This window comes from Ambystoma mexicanum, chromosome 1q (assembly GCF_040938575.1).
Source record: "Ambystoma mexicanum isolate Mex_15411 chromosome 1q, UKY_AmexF1_1, whole genome shotgun sequence".
In the NCBI taxonomy this organism is placed as follows: Eukaryota; Metazoa; Chordata; class Amphibia; order Caudata; family Ambystomatidae; genus Ambystoma; species Ambystoma mexicanum.
In genome coordinates this window covers 1,476,477,795-1,476,503,572 of record NC_090922.1, presented here as the reverse complement: position 1 = coordinate 1,476,503,572, position 25,778 = coordinate 1,476,477,795, and the positions used below count along the sequence as shown (strand labels likewise).

Here is a 25,778-nt window from a genome sequence, read left to right as displayed (position 1 = left end):
TCAGGCCCTGTAACCTAAAGATCGGCCTTTTGGTGATTTTTCCACCATGTGTATGTCATATTATTGTCTAGCTACTATTGCTATTCTAGTTCTGCTCTGAAATATAGGGTGATTAGAGAGATCAATGCTTTCTGTTAATGGCTTATGGTGCACCATGTATGATATTTTACCTTTGCCACTAACAATATATGAAACTTGATCTTAGTAAAGATGCTTCCTTTAGAAATACTGCTTTTTTAATGTATATATTTATGACGCGCCGAAAGCCAGCAGGCATCTGGTTGCATAAAAACTCATGAGACAAAAACATCAAAAACGAGACTGAGGGAAGAGAAGGAGGCCTATTTTATGAGCGACGAAAAGCAGGGATTAATTGAACATGTTGATTTGGAATAAATGTAATTTGGTATGGAGAACCCATTTTTTCCACTAAATTGATGTAGATTGCGGCTATTAACACATTTTTATTGTGGTTATGAATAATTGTAGAAGAGGTGAAGTTGAGCTTTCAACAGGAACACATTTCTCGTATTGTTCCGGATTTTGGTCCATGCGGTGTCTGTATTAAACCGTCAATTAAGGTAGTAATTAACAATTCAAGGGTTGTCAATCAATATCTTCAGCCCTCTAAGCAACTGGGCTGCCAGGCACTTTAACACACTACAAGCAGGCCGATGTTCCCTACAGGAAAATGTGAAGTGAATGCACTTCCATGCTCTACATGCTTCCACCCACGCAGCTCCACTGGTACTTTAGAACCAGTGATACCAGCAAAGCTGTGCCATAGAAAGAGGCTTGAATATTATTACCAAGACACAAAATGGGAACTCGCCTCTGGCCATTAGAGATTGATCAATAACTTTTGGGGAGTAAGACATTGGGCTTCATTACAACTCCGGCGGTTGCTGCGCCGGTAAAAACGACAGGCTGCCGCCGGAGTTGAATATTTTTTCCGGCGCCTGGCAATGGGGAATCACCAGGGCATTACAGCCCCGGCTGTCCCTGAAACGTCGGAAAAAGGTACTCCCCATTCCCATTGAGTCCCGTGGGACTCAATGGGAATTGGTAAGATGGTAGCACCTGCACCATTCAGAATGTGCCAGTGCTACCGTCAAAGTCTGCGAGCGGATGCCTTGGGCGGAAAGGTACCCAGCCCGCAAACTTGTACTCTGCCGGTCCGGTAACAACAGTGCCAGTAAGTCTACCGGCACCACTGTTACTGGACGGGCAGGGTTGTAATGAGGCCCATTGTTTGATCCATGTAAGTAGACAACTAAGGGGACAAGTGACTTTTTTTGCCTGGCTCGTAGCATGCAAATGATAAATGTTTTAACCCTATTGTTATTAGTGCCTGAACTGAAGAGTAACTCTTAAGTAAAAAATAAATGTTACAGTTTGCATGAATTAGTAGATGCAAAGAAGTATGGATTGCAAATCGATGTGTGCTTTAGAGTTAAAATGTTTAACTCTCCTAAGAAAATGCCCTTGCTTTGTACTCCCCAAAATATAATTTTACTCGCAACTTCAAAAGAATAGGTGGTAAATAAAATACTCTTTGCTTCAAAATCTTATGTGGATTGCCGAGTGGCAAGCAAGTATGTCAGCATTGGTACTGTGAGCATTGGTACATCCGTTCTGGTTGTGTTTCAGAAACTTGTCTTGAAAGACATGCAAAGAATTATATTTCAAAATAGAATGTGATCCAACTTAACAAACAGGGAAAAACGGGTCCTACAAAAGTTGTGGGAGAACCCGGACATAATTATCAAACCCGCGGACAAGGGCATCGCTTTGATCATTTGGGATACCATTAAATACAAAATGAAAATTGAAAAACAACTGAGTGATCAAGACACCTCGAGATCTTCAACGACCCAATAGAACAAGTTTGAGCAATTATCAAAAAGACACTAAACGAAGCTGAACTGGATGAGGTGATCACACATAAAACTAAGGCATTTCTTACCAACCTGCATCCAAAATCTCAAAGAACCAAAGGGACGCCCAATCATAGCAGCTAACAGCCTCCCAGAACCATTGTCTCAATATAGTAACAAGATCATCCAACCACTAACACATAAATCCACAACGTACATTAAGGCCACTAATCATTTTTTGAAGATATTAAAAACTGTAAATTCTGAAGAGACCACAGATTTCTTATTCACAATGGACGTCACAAGTCTCTATAATAACATATCCACAATGCTGGACTTGAGGCAATGGAGTGGATACTACTTAGCACAAGCGAAGTAGTAAAAGGTGACCAGCTACTGATTCTTAAGCTTTTAAGTATCGTATTGAACAACAATTATTTCAGATTTGAAGATTGTTATTTCGTTCAAATTTCTGGAACTTCAATGGGGGCAGCAATGGCCACCAGCTATGCTAATTCCTATATGGCGCATCTGGAAGAGACACAAGTAATTAACAACCCAAGATGGAAAAACAAATTGAAATGCTTTGTCCGATATATAGATGATTTGGGGTCTGGCAAGGAACTGAAGATGAACTAAAAGGTTTTTCAATTTATGGACACCCTTGCACCACGAATCAAATTTACACATAAATGGAGTAGAACATCCATAGTATTCCTGGATGTATTAGTTTATCATAAATCTAACAAATTGGAGACTACAATCTTCACAAAGTCAACAGATTGAAATAGTCTTCTATTAGCATCCAGTTTTCACCCCAAAAAAACTATAGAAAGCATTCCACGTAGTCAATTTCTAAGTTACAGGAGAATCATATCTGATGAAGGAGAATATGAGCTCAACACCTCTGAACTCACTGACAAATTCCTGAAGAGAGGATATGACAAGGAGACACTATCAAAACATGCAACAAAAGTAAGGAACACACCAAGATCAGAGGTCCTAAAAACAAGTACCAAAAATACTAAGAGTGATTTAGTATATGTTACCACTTATTCTCAACAAAGTAGCAGAATAAGAAAAATAGTGAACAAAAACTGGAAGATGTTGTCACTTGATCCGTCCTTGGCAAATCTGTTCCCTACCCCGCCATTGTTTAACTATAGCAAAAGTAGATCACTATGGTATTATCTGATCAAATCAGACTTTAGTCATAAAAGATCTAACAAAAAACCTTTGGTGGAACCATTCTTTGCAACAATTGTAACTGTTGCCACAACATAATTAAAGACAATAGTATTAACCATCCTCATAAAGGACACAGAAAAGCATGAATGCATACATCTACTTGTGATACCAAGAACATGATATACAGGATAAATTGCCCGTGTGGAATATATTACGCGGGATTGACCAGCAGAAAGGCAAAGACCAGATGGGGAAAACGCAAATCAAACATCAGACAACAGTCAGCTAAATCGCCAGTAGCACAACATTTCAACAAGCAGAAACGCACTATCACACAAATTCAATTTGTCATCCTTGAACATGTGACTCTATCAAGGATAGGAGGGGATCCAGCGAGACTACTCCAACAAAGAGAGAACTGTTGGATAGACAAACTTGACACTATGCATCCCCGTGGGATGAATATGGAATGGGACTTGGAACTGTTATCTACAAAAGTCACTTTGTTTACCGTCATGACTTCAAAATTTATATAAACACAAAATGTTTGCAATGATAATGCCAATCATATATAGTTATGGGTTTATACACCTAGACTTGATAGTATATTATACCATTGACTGTATATTATATATTGTTAAACTGGCAATTCCTAGAGACTTGACTTGTGAGTCAGAAGCAGATATGAGAAATAACCCTTTTGTTGCATATACCTCTTTAACTGTGTTGATCTTCCATCTATACCCTGAAACAAGGATTACGAACTGGTTGTTGTTATAATTATCTGTATTGTACATTGTTAACTTATTAACCGTTCCGGCATACTATATACATATGAATGGAATGCACTGAGAGCTACAATCCTCTAAGTTAAGAATTGCTATAATCATCTGTACTTTTTACTGCGAAGACGCCAATTATTTAATAAGATAATTGAAATCAAATGAGATCCAATATTGTTACGGTTTGGATCTTGGAAGCTATCAGGGACTTTTCCCATTTCATACACTCAAGATGGCGACGCAATACCGCCACGTCGTCAACCAGTACAGAGCACATAAAACATACCAGCATCTGGGTTGCTGAGCCACGCCCCGATGCGTGGACTGTGAGAGATTCTGCATGCCGTAGATAGACACTGCATAGATCTTAGATCTTACTCCACGGGTAATCGATAGACATCACATGTTATTAAAAGTGTATAACTTCTCTAGAAACAATCTTCTACTGATAGTATACCTATTCCAAAGACAGGGAAGGCTGACTTTAGAACGCGAGGTAGTATTATCGATCGGGAGCACACAGGAAGCCATTAAGGAAGACGCTGTGATGTTTCCGTGGTAACAAGAAAGAAAAATGAGGGAACGTTATCAATGTTCCGGTTTACAAGGTACGGGCAGTTAATATCTTTGCTAATACTGAGAAACAACCTAATGATTAATACCACATGTATTAAACTAACAAAAGATACATTCTAGATTCAATTCAAGCCGCAAAATCAGCTGAGGGGAATTTGAAAAGTAGCATATACAGTGCCAGGCAGAAAAACCTGTTGGGTGAGTGTATTTTTCTATTATTAGCCAATAATGCACTTAGCAAACAATCGAATGTGTGGGTGCCACAGTGGGACCCAGCGCTTTTATGAGCGCCTTGCCCGCTGGGGACCCAATTAATCTACAACAATAACACGTTCACACTATGTCCTTTTACCAACAGTACAGGCACCCGTAATTGACTGAAATAATGAAATAAGCCTTCATACTCGGCTTTCAACTAATCTTCAGATTAGTGCCCGTGAGCTACTAAACTGATCAAAGCATTAATGACATTTGAATATGATATTTCAGACAATAATTTAGGCAACCATTATTAAACGGTATTATTTGTTTATTTGCAGAAAACAGTACATAAACCTGATATCTAAACCTGAAGAAGGGCGAATGCAGCCCAAAGCGCGTAGTGAAAGGATAGGCGATGCGATATCAAGTGTCTTAGCACTTCAACAATTAACCCCTATCAAGATGTCTGGATAAGACTATACATACCAATTTTTGTACCACAAAACACATGAGAATCTAATCTGAATTATATTGTTCCAATATGATGTATTTCATGAGTCTTGTATTGATTGAACGTAATTTGGCTTGTGAAATATGTTTTGAGATTCTATTGAGTTTTGCAACATACCACTTATATAAGGGCACATGCATTGTTTGTGAAAATGACTATATAAAAACTTTCTTTTTTTTATGAAAAACGATACTGTCATTTACTAATTCATTGATACTATGCAATTGTATTGTCATACGTGTGCCCTTGATTGTCCCCCGATGTTCCTCGAGGGACCTCCCTTCTTTTTCACATTTTAAATAATTTGATAAGAACAGTGCTCAAAGTGCATGCCCTTGTTGTCACTTTGAAATATTTTCTTGACATTGGTGCCCAAAGTACATGTCGGCAATGCCACTGGATATCCTTTTCATGGTGCAGTATATGCCGGGAGAGTGAAAATGCAAGATAGCTCATGAAGGGAGACTCTATAAGACAACCTGCAGTCTTAGGCATTCACCCTCTGTCAACCACCCTGTAGCTTTGCTGTAGCAATCGTTTGTCATCACTAATGATCTCAAGCCTACATTTGGCTTCCCTGATGAGCTAACACTTTATATTTTCTACACTCCTAATTAAAAGTGTAATATCTGGTGTGACTGAGAGAAGAGGAGTTGGGTGCCTTTGACATCGGACAATCCCAAGTTTCACTTAATTTAGAGGAGGTTAAGCCATTATTCTCCAGCATGGGGTCTGGCATGGATTCACATGCTCATGAATATTCCCTGTCGTCAGGCTGGAAATCCTCGGTAAAGACAGTAAAGAAAAAATCAGTATCAGTTTTGTTTCTGATATGTCTTTCTTAGTAGTAACCAATCACTGGTCTCTGGGTCATACTGCCCCCAGCCAATGACTGCCCTCTCCCTAAGCCCCTCCCCTGGCAGCCATCCTCAGATTTCTACCGCACGTTCAAGTGTTGGGAGTCCTCGTGCTATAGCTCTTGAGCTTTTACTGCGTTTTGTGTTTTTTCAAGAGATTTATCTAATTTCTTTTCGGTCAATCGAGCCTCAAGCTCCACTGTTTCTACTTCCAATGAACGGGGACCCGTTTCGGAATTTTCTACGCCCCTCGAGGGCGAAGTTTTCGTCGAGTTACGCTTCTTGGAGGATTCCAGAAGTTTCTGAGGCCTACCTCGTGGACATGGCCCAGGAGAAAGGAAGCTCGACACCCGGATCCAGGCTGTTTAGGAACTGCCCTGGATGCGGATTACAGAACGTGTTCAAAGAGGACGAGCATTCGAGATGCCTCTACTGCCTTCACAGAGACAAAACGCATGTGGAGAAGGACTGTGCGTTTTGCATGAACATGACGGATCGGACTATGAGGGATCGTCGGACCCGTCTCGCCAACTGGCTGGAAGGAAAGAGTCCAGCAGGTTAGAAGAAGTCCGAGCGGTCTTCTAAGTCCTGTGAGGGTGCTCCCGCGACGGGGGCCCAACAGCAGGCAAAGCACCGCGAGTCTGCGTGCACCGGGAGCGCCGAACGGTCGGGCTCCTCGGCTCACCTTCACCGGTGCCATCAACCACGAGCCAACGCTCTGGCTCGGGGAAGAGGAAGTCTGAGAACCTGGCTAAGCTTCTGGAGAGGCCCTGGTCGATCTCAAAGGAACCAGCCGAGGCGGAGCGAGGCAGTGACTCAGCCTTTGTCTCCTTCCCCTATCCCTGGGGATGACACAGGAACAGATACAGCCACGACGGGGTCGGATGACGACGGTGGCAACGATGGGATGGTCCCCCCCTCCTCGGGCCTCCCCGCCTGATGAAATTGGCTCCTTCCACGCCATGATTGCCAGGGCATCTGAGCTTTTCCAGCTCTGCCCTGAGGAACAGAAGATGGAACGGAAGAATTCCTCTACGAACGGTGCAAGGCCAAAAGGAAGACGGTCCTCGCGGTGCCGTTGCTGGATGACATCTGGGACGAGGGACTTGCTCTTCTGAAGAACCCGTCCACGACGCCTGCCAAGAGGGACTGGTACGAGAAGAAGTACCGGGTCCCCGATGCCGCCCCTCTGTGCCTTAGGGCACAACCGACCCCGGATTTTGTCTTCTCGGCGGCAGCCAAGAAGAAAGCGGGGGGGCATCGGCCTCAACTTCGACTTCCCCACCGGACGGCGAGGGAAAGAAACTGGACGCCATGGGACAGCGAGTCATCTCGTCGCCGGCGACGACGATTAAGGCCGTCAACGCCCTAGCGATTGAGGCCCGCTACAACAGTGAGTTGTGGTACAAGATCGCCCCCCTGTTGGACTTCCTACCGGACAACAAGAGGGCAGAGGCCTGGCGATCCTAAAGGAAGGTGAGGTAGCGTCGAACCACGCCATAACGGTAGCCACTGACATTGCTGACACCGGTTTCCGCCAGTTGGGCAACAGCGTTTGCCTTTGACGGCGGGGGTGGCTCAAGGCGACGGATTTCCGCCAAGACGTGCAAGCCAAGGTTTTGGACATGCCCGTCGATGGGAACAATCTGTTTGGGAAGGCAGTGGATGAGTCACTGCAGGCCATCAAGACCGACACGGTGGCCGCCCTTTCGGAACTCCGGAGGCAAGCAAGGTGCCTCTAAAGGATTCGGCGGCGGCTCCTCGACATACCGTCAGGTGGCCCGCTCCTCATTGCAAGAAGCCTACAGGGGACGGGGCAAGTCAGGTGGATCTCGCCGTCGTCGCCAGGGAGTTCAAAGCGGCAAGGCCGCTGCCAAGCATGACTGAACCGGCCGTTAGTCGGGCCCCCACCGGAGCACCCCGGTGGGAGGCCGGCTGACTAAGTTCGTCAGCGTGTGTGGGAGTCCATCTCCACCGGCCGTTTGGTGCTGGATGCCCTGGCTCACGGGCACACTCTCAAATTTCTAAAGAAGTGCCCCCGCATTCCTCCCGTGGCCAGGAAGGAAAACCACGTCCCTCAACTGCTGTTAGAAGTAAGGGCGATGCTCAAGAAAGGAGCCATCGAGCTCGTCCCAAAGAGGTTCCGGGGCTCCGGAGTATACTCAAGATACTTCCTTGTCAGAAGACCGGAAGATGGCGCCCCATCCTGGGCCTGTGTGATGAGGCATGTAACAAGGTGGAGAAAGATGAGGTACCTCAGAGTCAACTAACCAGGAATCTGGCAAGCCAGCAAATCCCTTTGTATCCAGGAAGTGCGGCCTAGTAGTATGATGTCATAAAGCGATTGGAGGGAGGGCCTTCCTGTGTGAAAGACAGCCAAGTGGACAAATGAGAAACAGAGTAGTGTGCCATAGAAGGTGTTTTTTTTTAATACTGGACTTTCCTGTTTGTTGTTATTCTTTGATAGTCTTTGGAGAAGAGGGAAGAAGAAAGATGCCCTTCCGAAGAGGAGACGCTGTATGAATGGGCCTATTAAGCCAGCGGCCCATAGTTAAGACGAGATGTGCTCCCGTTGAGCAACTCGCGAAGTTTTGTTGAAGTTAGCATAAGATTTTGAGAAGAGAGAGAGCCGGTGTTTTGAAGTGAGGCCAAGACAGAAAGCCGTTGCCGGGCCAGTCATCATCCGAAGAACGGTGAGCGAGGGGGTGAGGAGGGTGGCGTTGTCCCTATGAGGCTTGAGGTCGCCTCACCCCTGCACCAGGACGGAGAGATCCCGTGTGACCGTGGAGACAGGCTGATCAGCTGTGCCGGCGGACAAGAGCGACTCCGGCCCCCACCCTTGTAGAGGAGGAGCCTCGCCACCCTGTTGCAGGCTGCCATCACAGCCACAGCTGAAGACGGGGATCAGCTGTAGCTGCCGAGCGCTGCGCTGACCCCACCGTTGTGGGGGCGGGATCTCGAGCGAAGTCCAAAGCTCGGTCCCTGTGGAAGCGCTGCGCTGGCCCCATCGTTGTGGGACGCGACCTCGAGCGAAGCTCATAGCTCAGTCCCGGTATGAACCACGGCAGAGTGAAGCGAAGCTTTGGGTGATGCAGGAAAGCTGCATCTGCTAAATAAAGCGGAACCGCTGTTCCTCGGAAAACAGAGCAGCAGACTTAATCTGACAAGGTGAGGAGCTACTGCTGGCAGTGTGTCGATGAGACCTACGAACTGTATGGGAGAGGAGTGCCTGAAGTGGGGAAAACGGAACGGAGGCAGTACTCCTACATATTTACAGGGGAAGTCCTCTTACAAGTTAACTGGGGCAATTAAGTGTCAAGAAGAGAGGCCAGCTACCAGGCACTAGTAATACTACAAGAAAGAGACAATTGATAAACCAACTTTAAAGGACAAGAACAAGCCAAAGAGAGAGTATTGCGGCTTCATTATTCATTTTATATGAAAGCATGTTGACTACCCTGCTACGTCGATAACACTATCCATGGCCTGAGGTTAACCCCAACCAGACATTGCAGAAAAGAGGCCTGCACATCCAAAGTTTCAATCCTCTAAAGCCACTATATCCTTTTGTTGTTCTATGTAATTCAACTTAAAGAAACTCTTATTAAAGACTGTTTGAATCAAATCAGTTTCTGTCTAATCTATCTCCATCTGCTCTATCACAAAAGAAGTGCCCCTGCATTCCTCCCGTGGCCAGGAAGGAAAACCACGTCCCTCAACTAATGTTAGAGGTAAGGGCGATGCTCAAGAAAGGAGCCATCGAGCTCGTCCCAAAGAGGTTCCGGGGCTCCGGAGTATACTCAAGATACTTCCTCGTCAGAAAGAAGACCGGAAGATGGCGCCCCATCCTGGGCCTGCCTCGACTGAACAAATGCATCAAGGCACAGAAGTTCCGGATGGTCGCCCTCCAGCAGGTGCTGGGCCGGCTGGAGGAAGGCGACTTCCTATCGTTGTTGGATTTGGAAGATGCGTACTTTCACATCCCCATTCTAAAAGGACACCGAAAGTCTCTCAGCTTCGTAGACCAAGGACGGCACTACCAGTTCAAGGCCCTCCCATTCGGATTGAAGTTGGCACCCAGGGTATTCACCAAGTGCCTAGCACCAGTGGCGGTGCGGCTGCGCCTGCAGGGGATCCATGTCTGCCCCTACCTGGACGAATGGCTCATCCGAGTAAGAACAAGGGAACTCGCCGTCGAAAAACACGGCAAAGACCGTCCGGCTGCTTACGGACCTGGGATTCTCCAACTTCCCCAAATCCCACCTGGTTCCGTCGCAGGTCGCACTGTTTCTGGGAGCCAAGCTCGATACAGTAGCGCGTTTGGCCTTGCCGTCGGAAGAAAGGACCAAGGCCATCCTGGGCAAGGTGCAGCGTCTGCTGGCCGCGGACGTGGCCAGGGTGAGGTCCATCAAGTTCCTTCTCGGGATGATGTCCTCATGCATCTATCTGGTGCGCCTGTGCAGGCTTCGGATGCGTCCTCTACAGGAGTTCCTCGACGCCTGTTGGATGCAAGCGGCGGGCAGTTTCGAGGACAAGATCTTGCTCAATAAGGTCTTCCGCCAGGCAATTATCTGGTGGGGCACCTGCGCGCATCTCGCGGCGGGCACAGACTTTCAGACCATAACACACCAGGTGACGGTGACGATGGATGCCTCCCTGGAGGGGTGGAGAGCGCACACCAGAGATCTTCACGCAAGAGGCTTTTGGCTCCCGGAGGAGAGGCCTCTCCACATCAACATACTGGAGCTCCGAGCAGTGTTCTGGGGATGTTTTTGATACCCTTTCATCTGGCAGGGATAAAAAAACACCATCACCGACTCACTCAGCAGGGAGCTGCGCTCGTGCCACGAGTGGGAACTACGCCAGGATCAAGTGGATCGACTCTTCCAGTGATGGGGCAAACCCCAGATCGACCTGTTCGCGACGGCGAGGAACTCCAAGTGCCATAGGTTCACCAGCAGGTTTCCCCAGCCGAGGAGCATGGCCATTGCTTTCTCGTTCCCCTGGGACGGCCTGTTCCTGTATTGTTGCCGTTGCTGCTCCGACTCATCAACCAACTCAAGAGGTCCCGGTGCAAGATGATCCTCGTTGCACTGGCGTGGCCGAGACAGATCTAATTCCCGGACCTTCTGGACTTGTCAGCGTCCCTACCAGTCAAACTGTTGACAGACGCAGATCTTCTCTCCAGAGAAGGAGGCGCCATCCTTCATCACCACCCGGAGTCGCTGAACTTGTAGGCCTGGCTCCTGCAGCACTGGAGTTTGGAGGGTACGATATCCCGGCAGATTGCAAAGAGGTTCTTGCAAAGGCCAGGGCGTCCGCAACTCTCAAGTGCTACGGACACAAGTGGAAGAGGTTCTCTGTCTGGTGCCGGGCACAGAAGATTAACCTTCTATGGATTACGGCCCCTCAAGTGCTACAGTACCTACTGTCGCTGGTCAAGGCGGGACTAGCGCATGCTTCCATCAAGATACACCTAGCAGCGATTTCCCGATACACCAGAACTACAGGACGGCCATCCCTGTGGTCTTATCGCCTGGTGAAGGAATTTATGAAAGGACTGTTCCGATAGTTCCCACGGGTGAAGGCTCCGGCCCCGGCGTGGGAGCTCAACGTGGTGCTGACCAGGCTCATGAGGGCGCCATTCGAGCCTCTGCATACGGCACCGTTGAAGTATCTGTCGTGGAAGACAGCATTTCTTGTGGCCATCACCTCCCCACGAGTGGGAGAGATCCAGGCCCTATCCTGCAAGCCTCCATACTTGACTTTTCACGAGACGAGGGTGGTGCTGAGGACGCACCTCTCCATTATGCCCAAGGTGCCATCGGACTTCCTTCTCAACGAGCCCTTGGTGCTACCAGTTTTCATCCCGCCGCCTTTGTCACCGGCCGAGAGGACTTTGCACTCGCTGGATGACCGCACGAAGAGTTTTCAGAAGACGTCACAGCTGTTTGTGAACTTTGGACTTGTGAACCAAGGGAAGGCCCTCTCGAAGGCTTCCATTTCTAGATGGCTCTCCGGCTGCATCATGCACTGTCACCGGTTGGCAAACCGACCGTTGCCCGGCCGTCCGAGAGCCCATTCGACCAGAGCGATCGCTGCTACCACGGTGTTCTTCTCTGGTGTGCCCCTGCTGGACATCTGCAGGGCTTCTAGGCGGAGGTCGACGCACAACTTCACGAGATTCTACTGCGTCGACCAGGATTCCAGGGAGGAGTCCAAGTTCGGCCAAGCAGTGCTGCGCAACCTGTTGCCTGAAAGTGGGCCTGGTGAGGAGGAAAGAGTTGCTTAATGTTGAGTTTATGTAATTCTTAAAGGGATGGTCTAGTCAAAATTTTTATTTAAAAAATAGATAGGCAACATAAAAAAAAATACTAGCATTCTCCGTTTTAAAACTTCCTATGTAAAATTCTGAGCTATTCAAGCTCAAAATTCGCAAAAGCAAGCACATGGGCGCATCCATTTTGTGAAATGGAGGCCCTCCTGTGCTGGCTTTTGCTTTTGCGGCACTAATGAAGGAAAAGCCAGCCAGCTGTAGTAAACAAAAGCTACCGCTGGGTGGCTTTCCCTTCATTAGTGCTGTAGGCGGAGGACGGGGACCGGAGACCAGAGCAGGAAAGCTGCAGCTGAATCTTGGGAAGTGCTATTTTTTTTTTTTTTTTTTTAAATAAGCACTAGCTGCGTTTTTTTTTACGGGCTGGAGGAGCCCGGAAAACTTAGAAATAAAACCGCAGCTTTAAAAACGTTGTATTTATGTTTGCGGTCGCTTTTGAAGCGACCGCAAACATAAATACAACGTTATTGTGTTGGAAAACGCTGCAGTTTTTCTTTCCAAGTTTCTCAGGCTCCTCCGGCTCGGAGGAGCCTGAGAAACTCGGAAAGAAAAACCGCAGCGTTTTCCAACACAACCGCGTTGTTTCTGCCTGAATCTGCTTTCCCATTTGGGGCTCTCGGGCTCCCCACGGGGAGCCCGAGAGCCCCAAACGGGAAAGCAGATTCAGGCAGAAACAACGCGGCATTGCGGAAAACAACCGCGTTGTTTCTGCCTGAATCTGCTTTCCCATTTGGGGTTCTCGGGCTCCCCACAGGGAGCCCGAGAGCCCCAAATGGGAAATCGGCTGCAGGTAGAAACACTACGCGGCATGTAAACATAACCGCGTTGTGTTTTTGCCTGCTGTGGCTTTCACTTTGGGTCTCCGGTGCTCTGATTTCCCATTTGGGGTTGTGTTTGAAAACGCTGCGGTTTTTTTTCCGAGTTTCTCAGGCTCCTCCGAGAAACTTGGAAAGAAAAACCGCAGCGTTTTCCAACACAATAACGTTGTATTTATGTTTGCGGTCGCTTCAAAAGCGACCGCAAACATAAATACAACGTTTTTAAAGCTGCGGTTTTACTTCTAAGTTTTCCGGGCTCCTCCAGCCCGGAAAACTTAGAAAAAAAACTGCAGCTAGTGCTTATTTTAAAAAAAAATATAAATGGCACTTACCGAGATTCAGCTGCAGCTTTCCTGCTCTGGTCTCCGGGCCCCGTCCTCCGCCTACAGCACTAATGAAGGGAAAGCCACCCAGCGGTAGCTTTTGTTTACTACAGCTGGCTGGCTTTTCCTTCATTAGTGCCGCAAAAGCCAGCACAGGAGGGGCATCCATTTCACAAAATGGATGCGCCCATGTGCTTGCTTTTGCGAATTTTGAGCTTGAATAGCTCAAAATTTTACATAGGAAGTTTTAAAACGGAGAATGCTAGTATTTTTCTTTTTATGTTGCCGATCTATTTTTTAAATAACATTTTTTACTAGACCATTCCTTTTATGTTGAGCCTTGCCACCTCCCGTGGTTGTGCATGTGGATACTGCTATGTATTCTTATATTCATGAGCATGTGAATCCATGCCAGACCCCATGCTGGAGAAGAAACAAGTTACTTACCTGTAGCTGTTGTTCTCCAGCATGGGTCTGGAATGGATTCACATGCGAACCCTCCCTCTTTCCCCTCTGCGGCTCTTCACTTGGTCATACTGCCACTTTACGTGCTACCAAATCTGAGGGTGGCTGCCAGGGGAGGGACTTAGGGAGAGGGCAGACATTGGCTGGGGGCAGTATGACCCAGGAACCAGTGATTGGTTACTACTAAGAAAGACAGATCAGAAACGAAACTGATACTGATTTTTTCTTTACCGAGGATTCCCAGCCTGACGACGGGGAATATTCATGAGCATGTGAATCCATGCCAGACCCATGCTGGAGAACAACAGTTACAGGTAAGTAACTTGTTCGTTCTTCCTGATTTTAACACTGTTCCTGGAAAAAGATCATGATCAAAGTTCTAGTGAAAATACTTGCCAGGGCTCAAAATGTGCCCTCGCCACTAACCATTGGCTAGTGATAATGGACGCCGGGCGAGTAAGAAACGTGTGCTGTCTGTATACATTTCAGGTCATAAGTGACTTTATGGCTGGGTAGTAGCTTGCAACTTGTCATTTTTTTCCCTTCTACATACATTATTCCGCACTTCGAAATTCCATATACAAGCACTGAAAAAAGCATTCAGAGTGAATATATTATACAAAATAAGTCTGTGCCATTTTCTACTGACAAACCTTTCCAACTTGGTTGGTCTTCCCCATGTCGAGTGAGGATGGCACTATCCAGAGCAGAATATTCTCTGCATTAGCTGGCCCATACATCATTCATTACTCTGTCTGATGTGATGCACACTGCCCCTTCCGCTGTTCAGCCTGCATCATCCACTGGTCTCAACTATCTCATACGCTGCCCAGCCTGCCCCATTTCACTGCTCAACCGGCCCCTTCACTGCTCAGTCTGCCTAATTCACAGCGCTGCCCCCTCCCCCAATTCCTTTCTCACTTCTGTATTCACCGTTCAGTTAAGCTGGTGTTGTTCAAGACTGACCCTTCCAACAAGCCCATCTCTTCTACAGATTTCAGTGGGGTAGCCTTTGTTTCTTGTTTTACCTGCCTTGGAGACTGAAGGGATTGAAAGGTATGCCAGTGTGGCACCTGCAGCATTGCTTTCTCCCAGGCTACACTGCCTCCTGCACTTGTGCAAAGACCCAGCCCTTAAGTATGGTAGCGTCCAATACCACATGCTACACTGTAAATTCAGTTTGTTGCAGGAGTAGATGCAATACATAGGTGTGTAAGTGTGCAGGGGCTACAGGGATTGCTTCATGTAATCACAGTCCTAGAAACCTTTAAAGCCCATGTTTCTTTTGTTTCCTGCTTTAGGAGCTGCAGTGGAGACGACTGATGGGGGCATTCATGCATCAACGGGTCCCGTGTTACCAGCATCCTTTGAAGATCCTACTGGAGTCACCATGCCCTTGCAGACCCAAACGTTGAGCGGCACCTTGCAGCCAAGCACCAACATCCCAACTGAGCAGGACCGGCTGCAAAGCCAGAGTATGTTCCAAGTGGACAATGGCAGTATGCCTGACAGCACCTGGGCTCCTGGCTCAGAGGACACTTCAGCGGACGGACACAGGAACAGTACAGCCAGCACAGTCCCTGACCCCACCCTGGAAGGGGTGCTCGAAGATCTGAACAGCACTGTAGAAGGAGCACAGCCGACATATAACGCATCGCTCCAGACAGGGGAGGGGACAGGTGAGTCTCGCGCAGCATGCATAGATCGCAGGTGGGAACTGGCAATCCATCTACTCTTCACGACCTTGGCTGCTGCATCACATACATTCTGCTTAGTCTTTGCTCCATTTGACTCGGTTTGATTTGGTCCAAGTGGGCACTTTTAGATGAGGCTTGCTCTTTGTGGGACATTAGCTGGGCGAGTCCATATGCTGGCCAGAGGGCATGAGGGTGATGAAGGGTTCAGTTAAGCATACACCGGGTACTCTTAGTCTAAGACTCCATGTTCAGTCACAATACACCTGGTAGTTTGGGTAGACGTTTGTGTTTTTCCCTGTTCATCAGAACAGGATGGCCTGTAAGAATCTGTCCACAGGGCTGACTCTGACAATCCATCAAAAGATGTTGCTCAGTGGTGAAGGTAAGTCTTCATAGGAATCAGGCTCCCATGCTCTAGCTTGAACCCCCATTATGTTGCTAACCAATATCACTGCTGTCTACGCATCACCATTGATATGCATGCCCCTAGCTGTGCATAAAATGCCTTAACCTCTCGAGACCAACAACAACTGGCTCAATGAGGAACTCCTCTCCCTGTGTAGCAACACAAGAGAATTGGAATAACTCTACAAAAATAAGCCCTCTTCTAGCAACTGTAATGCCCTCGTCACTGCCTCACGCAACTACAGGGCCGCTGTCATCTCCACCAAATCTAACTTGTTTAATGATCACATCAAAAACACAGGTTACAACACCAAAGAACTCTTCGCTATCCGGAGAGAGCTAGAGACTCCCATTCCCACCACACCTCCTGCCCTCGTAGAGCAAACTTGGTGCACTATCTGAGAAGGGCATGGTTCTCAGAGGTAGACACAGACACAATGATACAACTTTCGAAACCTTTATTTATAAGAATGGGGTTTAAAGAATGCCTAACTTGCCCTATTTCTAAATGAGTAGTCTCGACGATTAAAATACAGAAGAAAGAATAGTTCAAAGTTGGTTGTCAAACGTAAAGAATCTGTCTGTCAAACCTATGCTTGCCCTCAAGTTCAAACGTAACAATGTGTAGTTTATTGGATAAAATATGTGTCTCGAAAGAATATCAGGATGGTCGTGGAGTTTCTTATCAATGCCCTTCCCCAAGCTTAAGTCACTCGGGATCTCCAAAAAAGTTCAGTTTGTTCCAAACAGTTCACAAAAAGGCAGTTCAATAAGTGTTCTTATTTGGCACAGTTTATGTACTTCTCTCAGGCTTCCCTTGCCTGATTCAACACTCTCTAGCATAACGCAGTTCTACTTTGACAATTTCCTGAGGGTATCTTTCCAGCTTTCCTCATCGGAGCTTAGACCTCCTTTACTCGTTACTTTCAACTCTTTTGTATTTTACATTACACTATTTCATCATCTTGATACAGTGTTTCCTTCCCCAATCTTCCTGCTTTCCTCATGTGGTTTATGTTGAAGACTTTAAAAACGGCACAGCTTTACTTATTCCCATGCCTGACCACTCCGACACTGTTGCATGCTGGTTATTTTATTTCTAATACGTAGTCTTTCCTGACGCATGCCTTCTAGCACCACTACAAGTTCCATTTCCTTGTCTTTGTTTCATACATGCTCCTTAGCACCCCGACAAGTTACATTTTCTTGTCAATTCATTTAATCACGGTTTGAGGGCTCTGTTGAGCAGCAACCAAGATGGCGGCTCGTGTTTAGAGCTCCTCTCCCGGCACGATCCATGGACGTAAAATGAGTTTCTATGAGTATTGAATAACCAGTGTGACCCACAGCTTCCTGAACAGAATGTCCACGTTCCGGGACATCTACCGCTTCACTTGGTGGCATGTGAGGTGAGGAGCAGGCGGCTGTCACTCCGAAGTGAAGACAGGTGGATGGAGCTGAAGCCCGGCCGGCCTGCCGCACTATGCAACACTGTTGCCTTGCGGCTGCGCGACTCCCTGCCGATGCACATGTGGCAGAAATTGCACTGGGGAGAGCGGACGTTGCCCCCTCCCTCCCTCGATCAATTGGACCGGAGGCTGGCTGCCTCCATGTGACACTGCACCAGCTACGGCACTGAAGCGTCCCTGGGGACCAGCCCGCAATGCCCTTGGGGAAACCCTCCCCCCATGGACTACTTGGTAAGAGGGCCTACATCCGCTAATAACCTAATGCGCGCCCTGTGGCGACGGGCGCACTCGCCTCCTCATCACTCCATACGACCGCATGTGTGGAACACTGCATCGCCCGGACTGTTGGCTGGGGGTGCGATCCGCTGCCACCGGTGTTAGTTGCACTGAGGGGCCTGCTCCCCCTCCTCGCCAGGACACTTGGGCTGGTGGCTGACTTGGCCCTCACAACACCACATTGGCTCCTTCACAGGGGCGCTCCTGGCAGATCTTGAGTGAACCCTTCCCTGCATATGGCGCTCTCCACTTGCTGAATCATTCCGCAGGACCCTCTGTGAGGATCATTGCACTCCCCCCTGGGCTGCCAATTGGGAGGTCGGACTGCTACCCTGCCACCAGGGACCTGTGACCACTGGGATTACTAGCAGTAAAGTCAAGTTACACCGACACAACCCCGCCTATTGCTCAAATAGCTTTGTGTTTCTGGGTAATGAACATACAGCCACTTGGGCGGCCAGTGTGACACCCCGGGAGGGCTGGCTGAGGACAAACTGGTGTTTGACATTCCCATTTTCACCGGCCGTTACACTAACCCTGCTAGCACGGAACATGCCGCCAGCTACAGGCGGCCACTTCGGTAGAAAGGCCCCTTCTTCAGTGTGTGCCCCTTACCATATCGCAAAAGATGACTGAAGGGAACTCCAAGAACAAATGCTCCATGAACCAATGTCTAGGAGGCTAGCTCGTGGGCAAGCACTTTATAAATAACCAATCACCAAACCAAATCTACGGTTATGACCCCTGCTGTTATGCAGGCGCCGACTACCATGGAGCCAGAGCCCATGCTGACGGAACAAATGATGGCATGCATGCAGGAAAGGTTTGCCAAGGTGCAGAGTATCTGTGGATATGACCAGCACCATAGACTCTATCATGGCACGAATGGAGAGGATGGATCAAAGTCTGCACTCGGAGCGGATCTTACTCTGCTCTCCAGACGAGTACTCCAGGTGGAAAAGAAAATCGATAACCTGGAATCGAGATCCCGATGCAATAATATCCAATTATTGGGGTCCCCGAGATTAACACGGAATGCTCCAGAGAACAATGGATCATAACAACCCTGTTGCCGCTCCTGGGCGACACGACACTGCCACCCCAATTTGCCATTGAGCGGCCACATAGATCGCTGGCCTCCAAACCAAAACCTGGTGTGCCAACACGTCCAATCATTGCTCGTATTCTAAATTACCTGGACTATAAGGCATGAATTGGGCTTAATATCCTTGTATACAGTTGTGGTTTGGAAGTCGCTTTCCTTGTTTCTGAAATGTCATGGACAATGTGGCATCCCCGTTAGAACTATTGAAAAATGTTGATGGAAACGCAGGTTTCTGGCCACTAGAGCAATGAAAAAATAATTGCATGGCCATTCTGGATAATTTGTAAATCACAACACTTATCCTGTAGACTATCCCTGGAGCAGTAAAACGGAGGTTATGGCACCAGTATTGGATAGAAACCCAGGAGCTAGGAGAAACTATAAGCTCTTCTCGTATTTAAATAATGAAGCAAGAGCTTAAACGCGATACCGATTTAATAAAATAGTCCTAGCTTTTATTACTGCTCCCTGTTCATATGGTTTTGTTTAAATTTATACCCAACAAGGGAAGTTTTAACCTCTCGAAATCAAGTTGAATTGGACTCGAGCTGTAGACACTGTGCAAACAGAGATCTGGTTAAAACACTTATGCATATTATGCTATATTGTCCCAGAATAATGGTTATAAGAACACACTTCTTAGGGAAATGTATTTAAGAGAGGAACTCGCTTAATGCAGCAGAATGGTGGTCATGGTTTGTTTTGGGGGGAACATTTTCAATTATTTCTGCTATATTTTAGATTAAGTTTTTAAGAAATTGGTTAATGAAGGCTTGTTTTTTTCAAATTTTATTTTTATTGAAGTTTTAAGTCACATAGGCAAACAAAGTGTGACTGCAGACTCTCGAGTGGGTACCTTCCCAAAGAACGGGTCAATGGGCCGTGTTTGTTCTCGCAGAGGGGCGCCTATGGACTATTTCTTAAGTCACATAGGATATGTACTTGTATGTATCTTTATCATATATATACATTTCATTTTTAAGTTTCTTACCTGTTTTGAATCAAAATTATGTTTTATGAGATTTATTGTATGATCTTGTGTAAAGTTTTTTTTAAAAACTGTATCACATTAAAATAAATTAAGTCACATACAACAGTCAACTGGGAAAATGAGTTGACTTCACGTTGTTTTCCCTCACCCTTTTCTTCCCATCACACCAACGCCACTCCCCCATTGCAACGTCTTTTCCCCCTTCACCAAACACCACTGAACACCTTCAGGCATCTTGACATTTCAACAGTTAAGATCCATGGCTACTATCTTCCCTTTTGGTGAACACTTTTTTAGGGTCAATTGACATGAGTCCCCCAGTCCTTTGGGTACTTGTTTGCCTCACAACCTCCCCTCAGGATCTCTTACCCCCCCCCACTTGTCATCTGGTAAGACCCATGCAGTCTATGGGTCCGGGCTCATGTATTTTGCAATTAATTCAGTCCATTCCTTCTCCAGGGGGCCTGATAGTCCATGGAGTCCCGCTGCGATTCTCTACATAATGTATACATTTTTTGCTACATTGGTCTGTTTCATTTTACTAGGAGGATGCACGCTTTTCCATCTCGTAGCTATACATGACCTAGCGGCCAGCAGTAACTGTTAGGGAGAATTCTCTGTTTAGGCTGAATTTCCTAACCTAGTGAGTCCCCCAGCAGCTTTGCTGGATTTTTGGGGTTTATTTTTTTCTCCTGCCAAGAGTGGGACTCTTTTACCCTCGCTCTTGGGCATGATTTGAGTGTGTTTCCTTGACTCTAGATGTGTTTAATGGGCTATGGGGTCTTTTACTCCATAAGGCTTCATGTGTTTTTGTGATGTGTGTTACACAGCACCCTCAGTGCAGTAACCCAGGGGTGTCATAGTGACTCCCCAGTATAGACTCCATACCTTGGGACTGACTACTGTCTCCCAGGGCATGTAAAGTCACCATTGACTTTACTAGTCTTGAATTCTGAACAGAACAAGTACAAACCATCATATTGTGGACGTACTGGCTGGGGCAATTCGATTGCCCCAGGGTCTGTTAGTCGAGGGGGCACGTCTCCGTCCCCCCTGATCGAGTTTTGGCTGGTGGCAGTGGATACTACTTTTTATATTCAACCGCAAATATTTCTCTATGGGATTTTCCAATTGTTCGAGGCTACTATCTTTATTTATTTAATTACGATAGCCTCGAACATACCGCCGGTTTATTTAATTATTATTAATTCTCCGGTTGGTATTTTTTTGCCAGAACTCGGTTCTAAAATGGCGCTTGTGTTCTCTTCTGTCACTCCAACCCAAGTCGAGCCCTTTGTTCCACTTTTTGGCGGGCTTCTCCACAGAACCCCTCCAAAGTGGTTCCACTCTGTCTGGGGTACTTAGGAGGGGTGGAGGGGGATTTAGGCACCCTGGACTGAGTTATCTAGGCAACTCAAGTCGCACTCCGTCCTGATTGGCCCAAGTGGTGAGCGGGCCGGCTCACCACTTAGCATGTTTGAGTGACAGCTAGGCTGAGTGAATGGGGGTTTTCTGCATAAAAGCAGGGCTTTGGGGACTGGAACTTCAGAAGTCGCCACAGGACCTAAGAATCCGACGAGGGAGAAGCTGAGCCGACCTGCCATGACGACACCACCGGTGGAGCCCTGCTGGACCGTCTCACCACTTTTCCCAATGACAGAGGAGATCTCCCGCCGGAGAGTCTTCTTCCTTTGACTGGTGGGGATAACCAGTTTCACCGTCTTTTCGCCTTCCCGACGCATCTCGTGGCCGCCTTGCCTGTGTCAAGCACCCCGGCAACCGGAATACCACGTTTTACCACGACCGCGAAATAAAGGGTAATACCTTTAACCGGAAAACTCTGCAGCTGGTTTCTTCCCTGGCAGTGCAACGACCTTCATCTTTCCTCCAAGTCGAGATCTTCTCTTCCCCTGGACGACGACGAGACTTGCACCCGCTGCCAGGAACAACTGCCACCGCTAGAGGATCCTTCCCACTTAAGGTACCGTGTCCCGCCTGGCTTCCCTTGCCACCGACTGTACGGGGTAGATTTAGCCCCCGGCTTTCGAACCTGGGATACCCTGGCTAAACTTTTCTGAGCCTCTCTAAACTCTTTTCGAACTCTCTCCAAGACTTTCTAAGCCTAGTGTAACTGTGTGATCTTGGGCGCATTTGTGCTCTGTTCTCTCTAAGAGCGGGCCCAGCCTATGGACTTTGGCTCACAAATGACTTTTGCTCTTCTGCCTTACTAATAGCGTTCTTAAATCTTAGAGTGGTGTATCTTCACATATTCTGCCTTTTTCCCTCCCTTCTTCATAAACTTATTGGAGTGCCATCTATAGTTAGGCGCTCACCTCTGTATGGAAATAAGTGGTGTTAACTAAGACTTATCTGATAAAGAATAAGGGTTGTATATAATAATAGTAACTGTGTTTAGAGTGTTTTACAATAAGAGTGCTGGAGTGTTTCAAACAGTGTGTTTTTAAATAATTATATACTTTGATACCAAAGCTCTGGTCAGTGTTTGCTTGTATTATTGTGTCTGAGTGCCTATTGTGTATACTTTGCATACTGCCTAACTCTTCTTGAGGGAAGTCTGACTGCTCAGCCGCAGCTACCAGGTAAATCTGGGTGGTACAGACTGCTACCAAGTGGGTTTACTGCTAACACCTGTAGTCCTAAATCTTTTGCAGTGTTCCCAAAGGGAACTGCACAGGTTTCTGCCCAACAGTAACGCTGCACTTATTTTCGGGAGTCTTGGGTATTCACCATCCTCCTGATTCTAGCTATATCGTCTAGGTCTTTAATCCACTCCAGGACTTAGTCCCAGAAGATTTGTACCCTTGGGCACCCCCACCACATGTGCCAGTAGTCGGCTCTTTCCCCACACACTCTCCAACACATGGGACTTGAGTTTTGAAACATTTTCGAGAGCCTGACTGAGTCGTAGTGCCACCTGTGTAGTATTTTAATGGAGTGGTGTCTATATTGGCAGGATATTGATGTCTGAGCTACTCCCCTGCAGAGTCAATACTGGATCCCACATCCCGTTCTATCGTCTCCTCAATTTCTCTGTGGAGCCGCTGCTCGACCCAACCAAAGTCCCATACATTGCCGAGATCTGCCCTCTCGTCTCCGTTCTCTTATCTAGGAGTGCTTCGAAGGGTGTGAGATCTTTTCCTAGAGCCCTTCCTGTGAATACCCCTTTTAGTTGTAAGAGAACACAGAAATCTTTTCTATGCCCAGCACCTCCTCCAGCTCAATTATGGTGATGAAGTTACCCTCCCTCTAGAGCGGTCATATTCTTTCCAACTCCGCTTCTTACCACTTCTGGAATCTTTCAGAGTTTGGGATCGCGTCCCTCACTCCTGGTACCCAGAGATGCCCCAGAGGTGATGGCCATGTAGTCACCCCATTCATATCCACCCCTTGTCTCCAAATGTCCCATATAATCCCTACAATTGGGTGGTCAGGGATCCTACTCAGGAGTTTGTTTCTCGGGACCCATAACCATTCTCTAGCTGTGGCAGGGTGCAACTGCAAGTTGTCCAACGCAATCCACCGTAGCTAGTGTTGGGACCAGAGGTGAGGTATCGGGACTCTTAGTTGAGCAGCTTTATAATAAAGCTTCATGTCTGGAAGGCCAACTCTCCCCTTACGCTTGGGTAGTACCATGATATCGCTGGGGATCCTCGCCTTTCTCCCCTGCCACAGGAACCTTAGGAGGAAATTCCGAATCTCTCGGAAGAATGAGTCCGGGACCTGGATGGGGAGCATTTGAAACGCATAAAGAATCCTTGGGAGAACAACCATTTTTAGCGCATTGAGGAGACCCAACCAAGATATTTTTATACCCAGGTATTTCATTCTGTGCAGGCTGCTCTGCATTCCTAGTGATGTGAACCTTCCTATTTCCCCATCCCTTCTCGTGTCTAGGGGGAAAAAAAAGCACTGATTTGTACCTGTTCATTTTTAGGCCCGCCATAGAGCCATATTGTGTAATCAGCTGGATCACTGCGGGTATAGTTTTCAGGGGGTCCCTTAAATGTAAAGCATGTCATTCGCGTCTAATGCAACTTCATATTATTCCCCACCCCGCTCTCGAGCGAGAATCCAACCATGTTTGGGTCAGCTCTGATCTTCATGGCGAGAGGTTTTATAAGAGTGCAAACAGTGTTGGGGAGAGGGGGCAGCCCGGTCTAGTTCCCCTTCCCAGTTTGAACCAGAGTGAATACCCGCCATTGACCGCAACACATGCTATTGGGGATGCATAGACCGCCATTATCTCTCTGAGGAACCTTCCCCCTATTCCAAACTTTACTAGCACTGTCTTGAGGAATCCCCACTCCACCATATTGAATGCCTTTTCTGCCTCCGACAGGAGGGATGGGCCTCCACTCATACTTCGGGCTGCCTGAATCCGGTGGAGGGTCTTCCTCATTGTGTCCGCTCCCTGACGGCCCCTAATAAAACCCACTTGGTCTGGTTCGATTAGCCTCGTCATGTACCCTTTTAGTATAGTCGCGAGGACCTGAGTGTATATTTTGGCATATATGTTCAAGAGGGAGATTGGGCGCTAGGATGCACACCCCCTACCCTCCTTGTGTATTACTGTGATGAGCGCCCTACCGAAGGACTCCTGGTCCTTCCCTGTGCTCAGTATGTGATTGAAAAATTCCGTCATGCACAGCAGTAGGGCGGGGAGAAATGTCTTATAGAATCCTGCAGCTAATCCGTCCTCCCCCATAGCCTTTCCCAATGGTAATTTTGTGACCACCTTTTTACTATCTTCTCCCGTTATGGGTGCCTCCAGTACGCTAGTCTCCGAAAGTGAGAGTTTGGGTAGTTGGATGTCAGCCAGGTACCTGTCTATATCACCTGTTTCGGGTTGCACCTCGTCTAATTTCTCATAGAAGGCCGCAAAGGCCTCCGAAATCCCTTCCCTGGTGGGTTCATCAGCTCCTCCAGCATCCTCGATTTCTGCAACCCATTATCGGCCCGCTGTCCCCTTAATCTAGCCGGCAATAATGCATCTGCCTTCACCTGCTTTTTATCTGCTTTTTAAATTGGAAAGTCAAATCTGGGTGTGTTTTGCATTTAAATTGGAAAATCAAATCTGGGTGTGTTTTGCATTTGAATTGAAAAGTCAAATGTGGGTGTGTTTTGCATTTAAATTGGAAAGTCAAACCTGGGTGTGTTTTGCATTTAACTTTGGCCATTGATTGTAACATGCTAGCCCAGTGACTGCTCAATACCGTTGTACTTGCTTACTCCTCCGTCTGCCTCCTCCCCTCCCACTCATGGCGCTTTCTGTTTCTACCATCTATTCTAACTGCTTCTCTATCAACTATCCTTCCCTTTTCACTAAGTCTGGAAAGAAGAAGTTTAAAAAGGATATCTTGGCCTCAAATCCTGGTCTCCCTATTGCTGATACCTATACCAGCGCCTCTTCCAGGCAGAACCTCACTGACATCCTCTTTGTTGTTCCTTCGTCGGATCTATGGACCCGCCCCTCCCACCCCATATGATCTCTGCTCTGTCCTGTCTCCTCCTCTCCCATTAACGGTGGCACTTGCCGGGAAGTCCTCATGGCTTCATTTGAGTCATCCTTAATGTCTACCTAAACAGCACTGTCATGGTACAAGGTCCTGAGGCCAATCTCCTCCTCTTCGATAGGTGGTTCCCTCGCCTCATCAACTTCCTTTCATCTCCGGCTGTCCCCTCCTCTCATCCCTTGGCTACCTTCACCACTCGTCCCTCCTCCTCTGCCCCTCTTCAGGCTACCTTCACAACTCTGCAGGGCGTACCACTGATTTGTACCCCTCCCCGGAAGGTCTTTAAGGTAGGTAACCTTCATCTTGCCACTCTCGCTCTGCTGTCAACCATTCCTCTGACATCTGCCAACTCCTTGAAGAATTGGACCT

The 25,778-nt window shown here is 47.4% G+C and overlaps 1 protein-coding gene across 1 annotated transcript in view; it reads left to right on the top strand.

Annotated features, from left to right (window-relative positions):
• The window catches only part of LOC138549987 (integumentary mucin A.1-like), a 260,935-nt gene that overhangs the window by 88,880 nt on the left and 146,277 nt on the right, over positions 1–25,778 (top strand). The window contains exon 2 of the mRNA XM_069642377.1: positions 15,234–15,611. Coding sequence (XP_069498478.1) covers positions 15,234–15,611 — 378 coding nt within the window. The remainder of the gene's footprint in view (positions 1–15,233; positions 15,612–25,778) is intronic.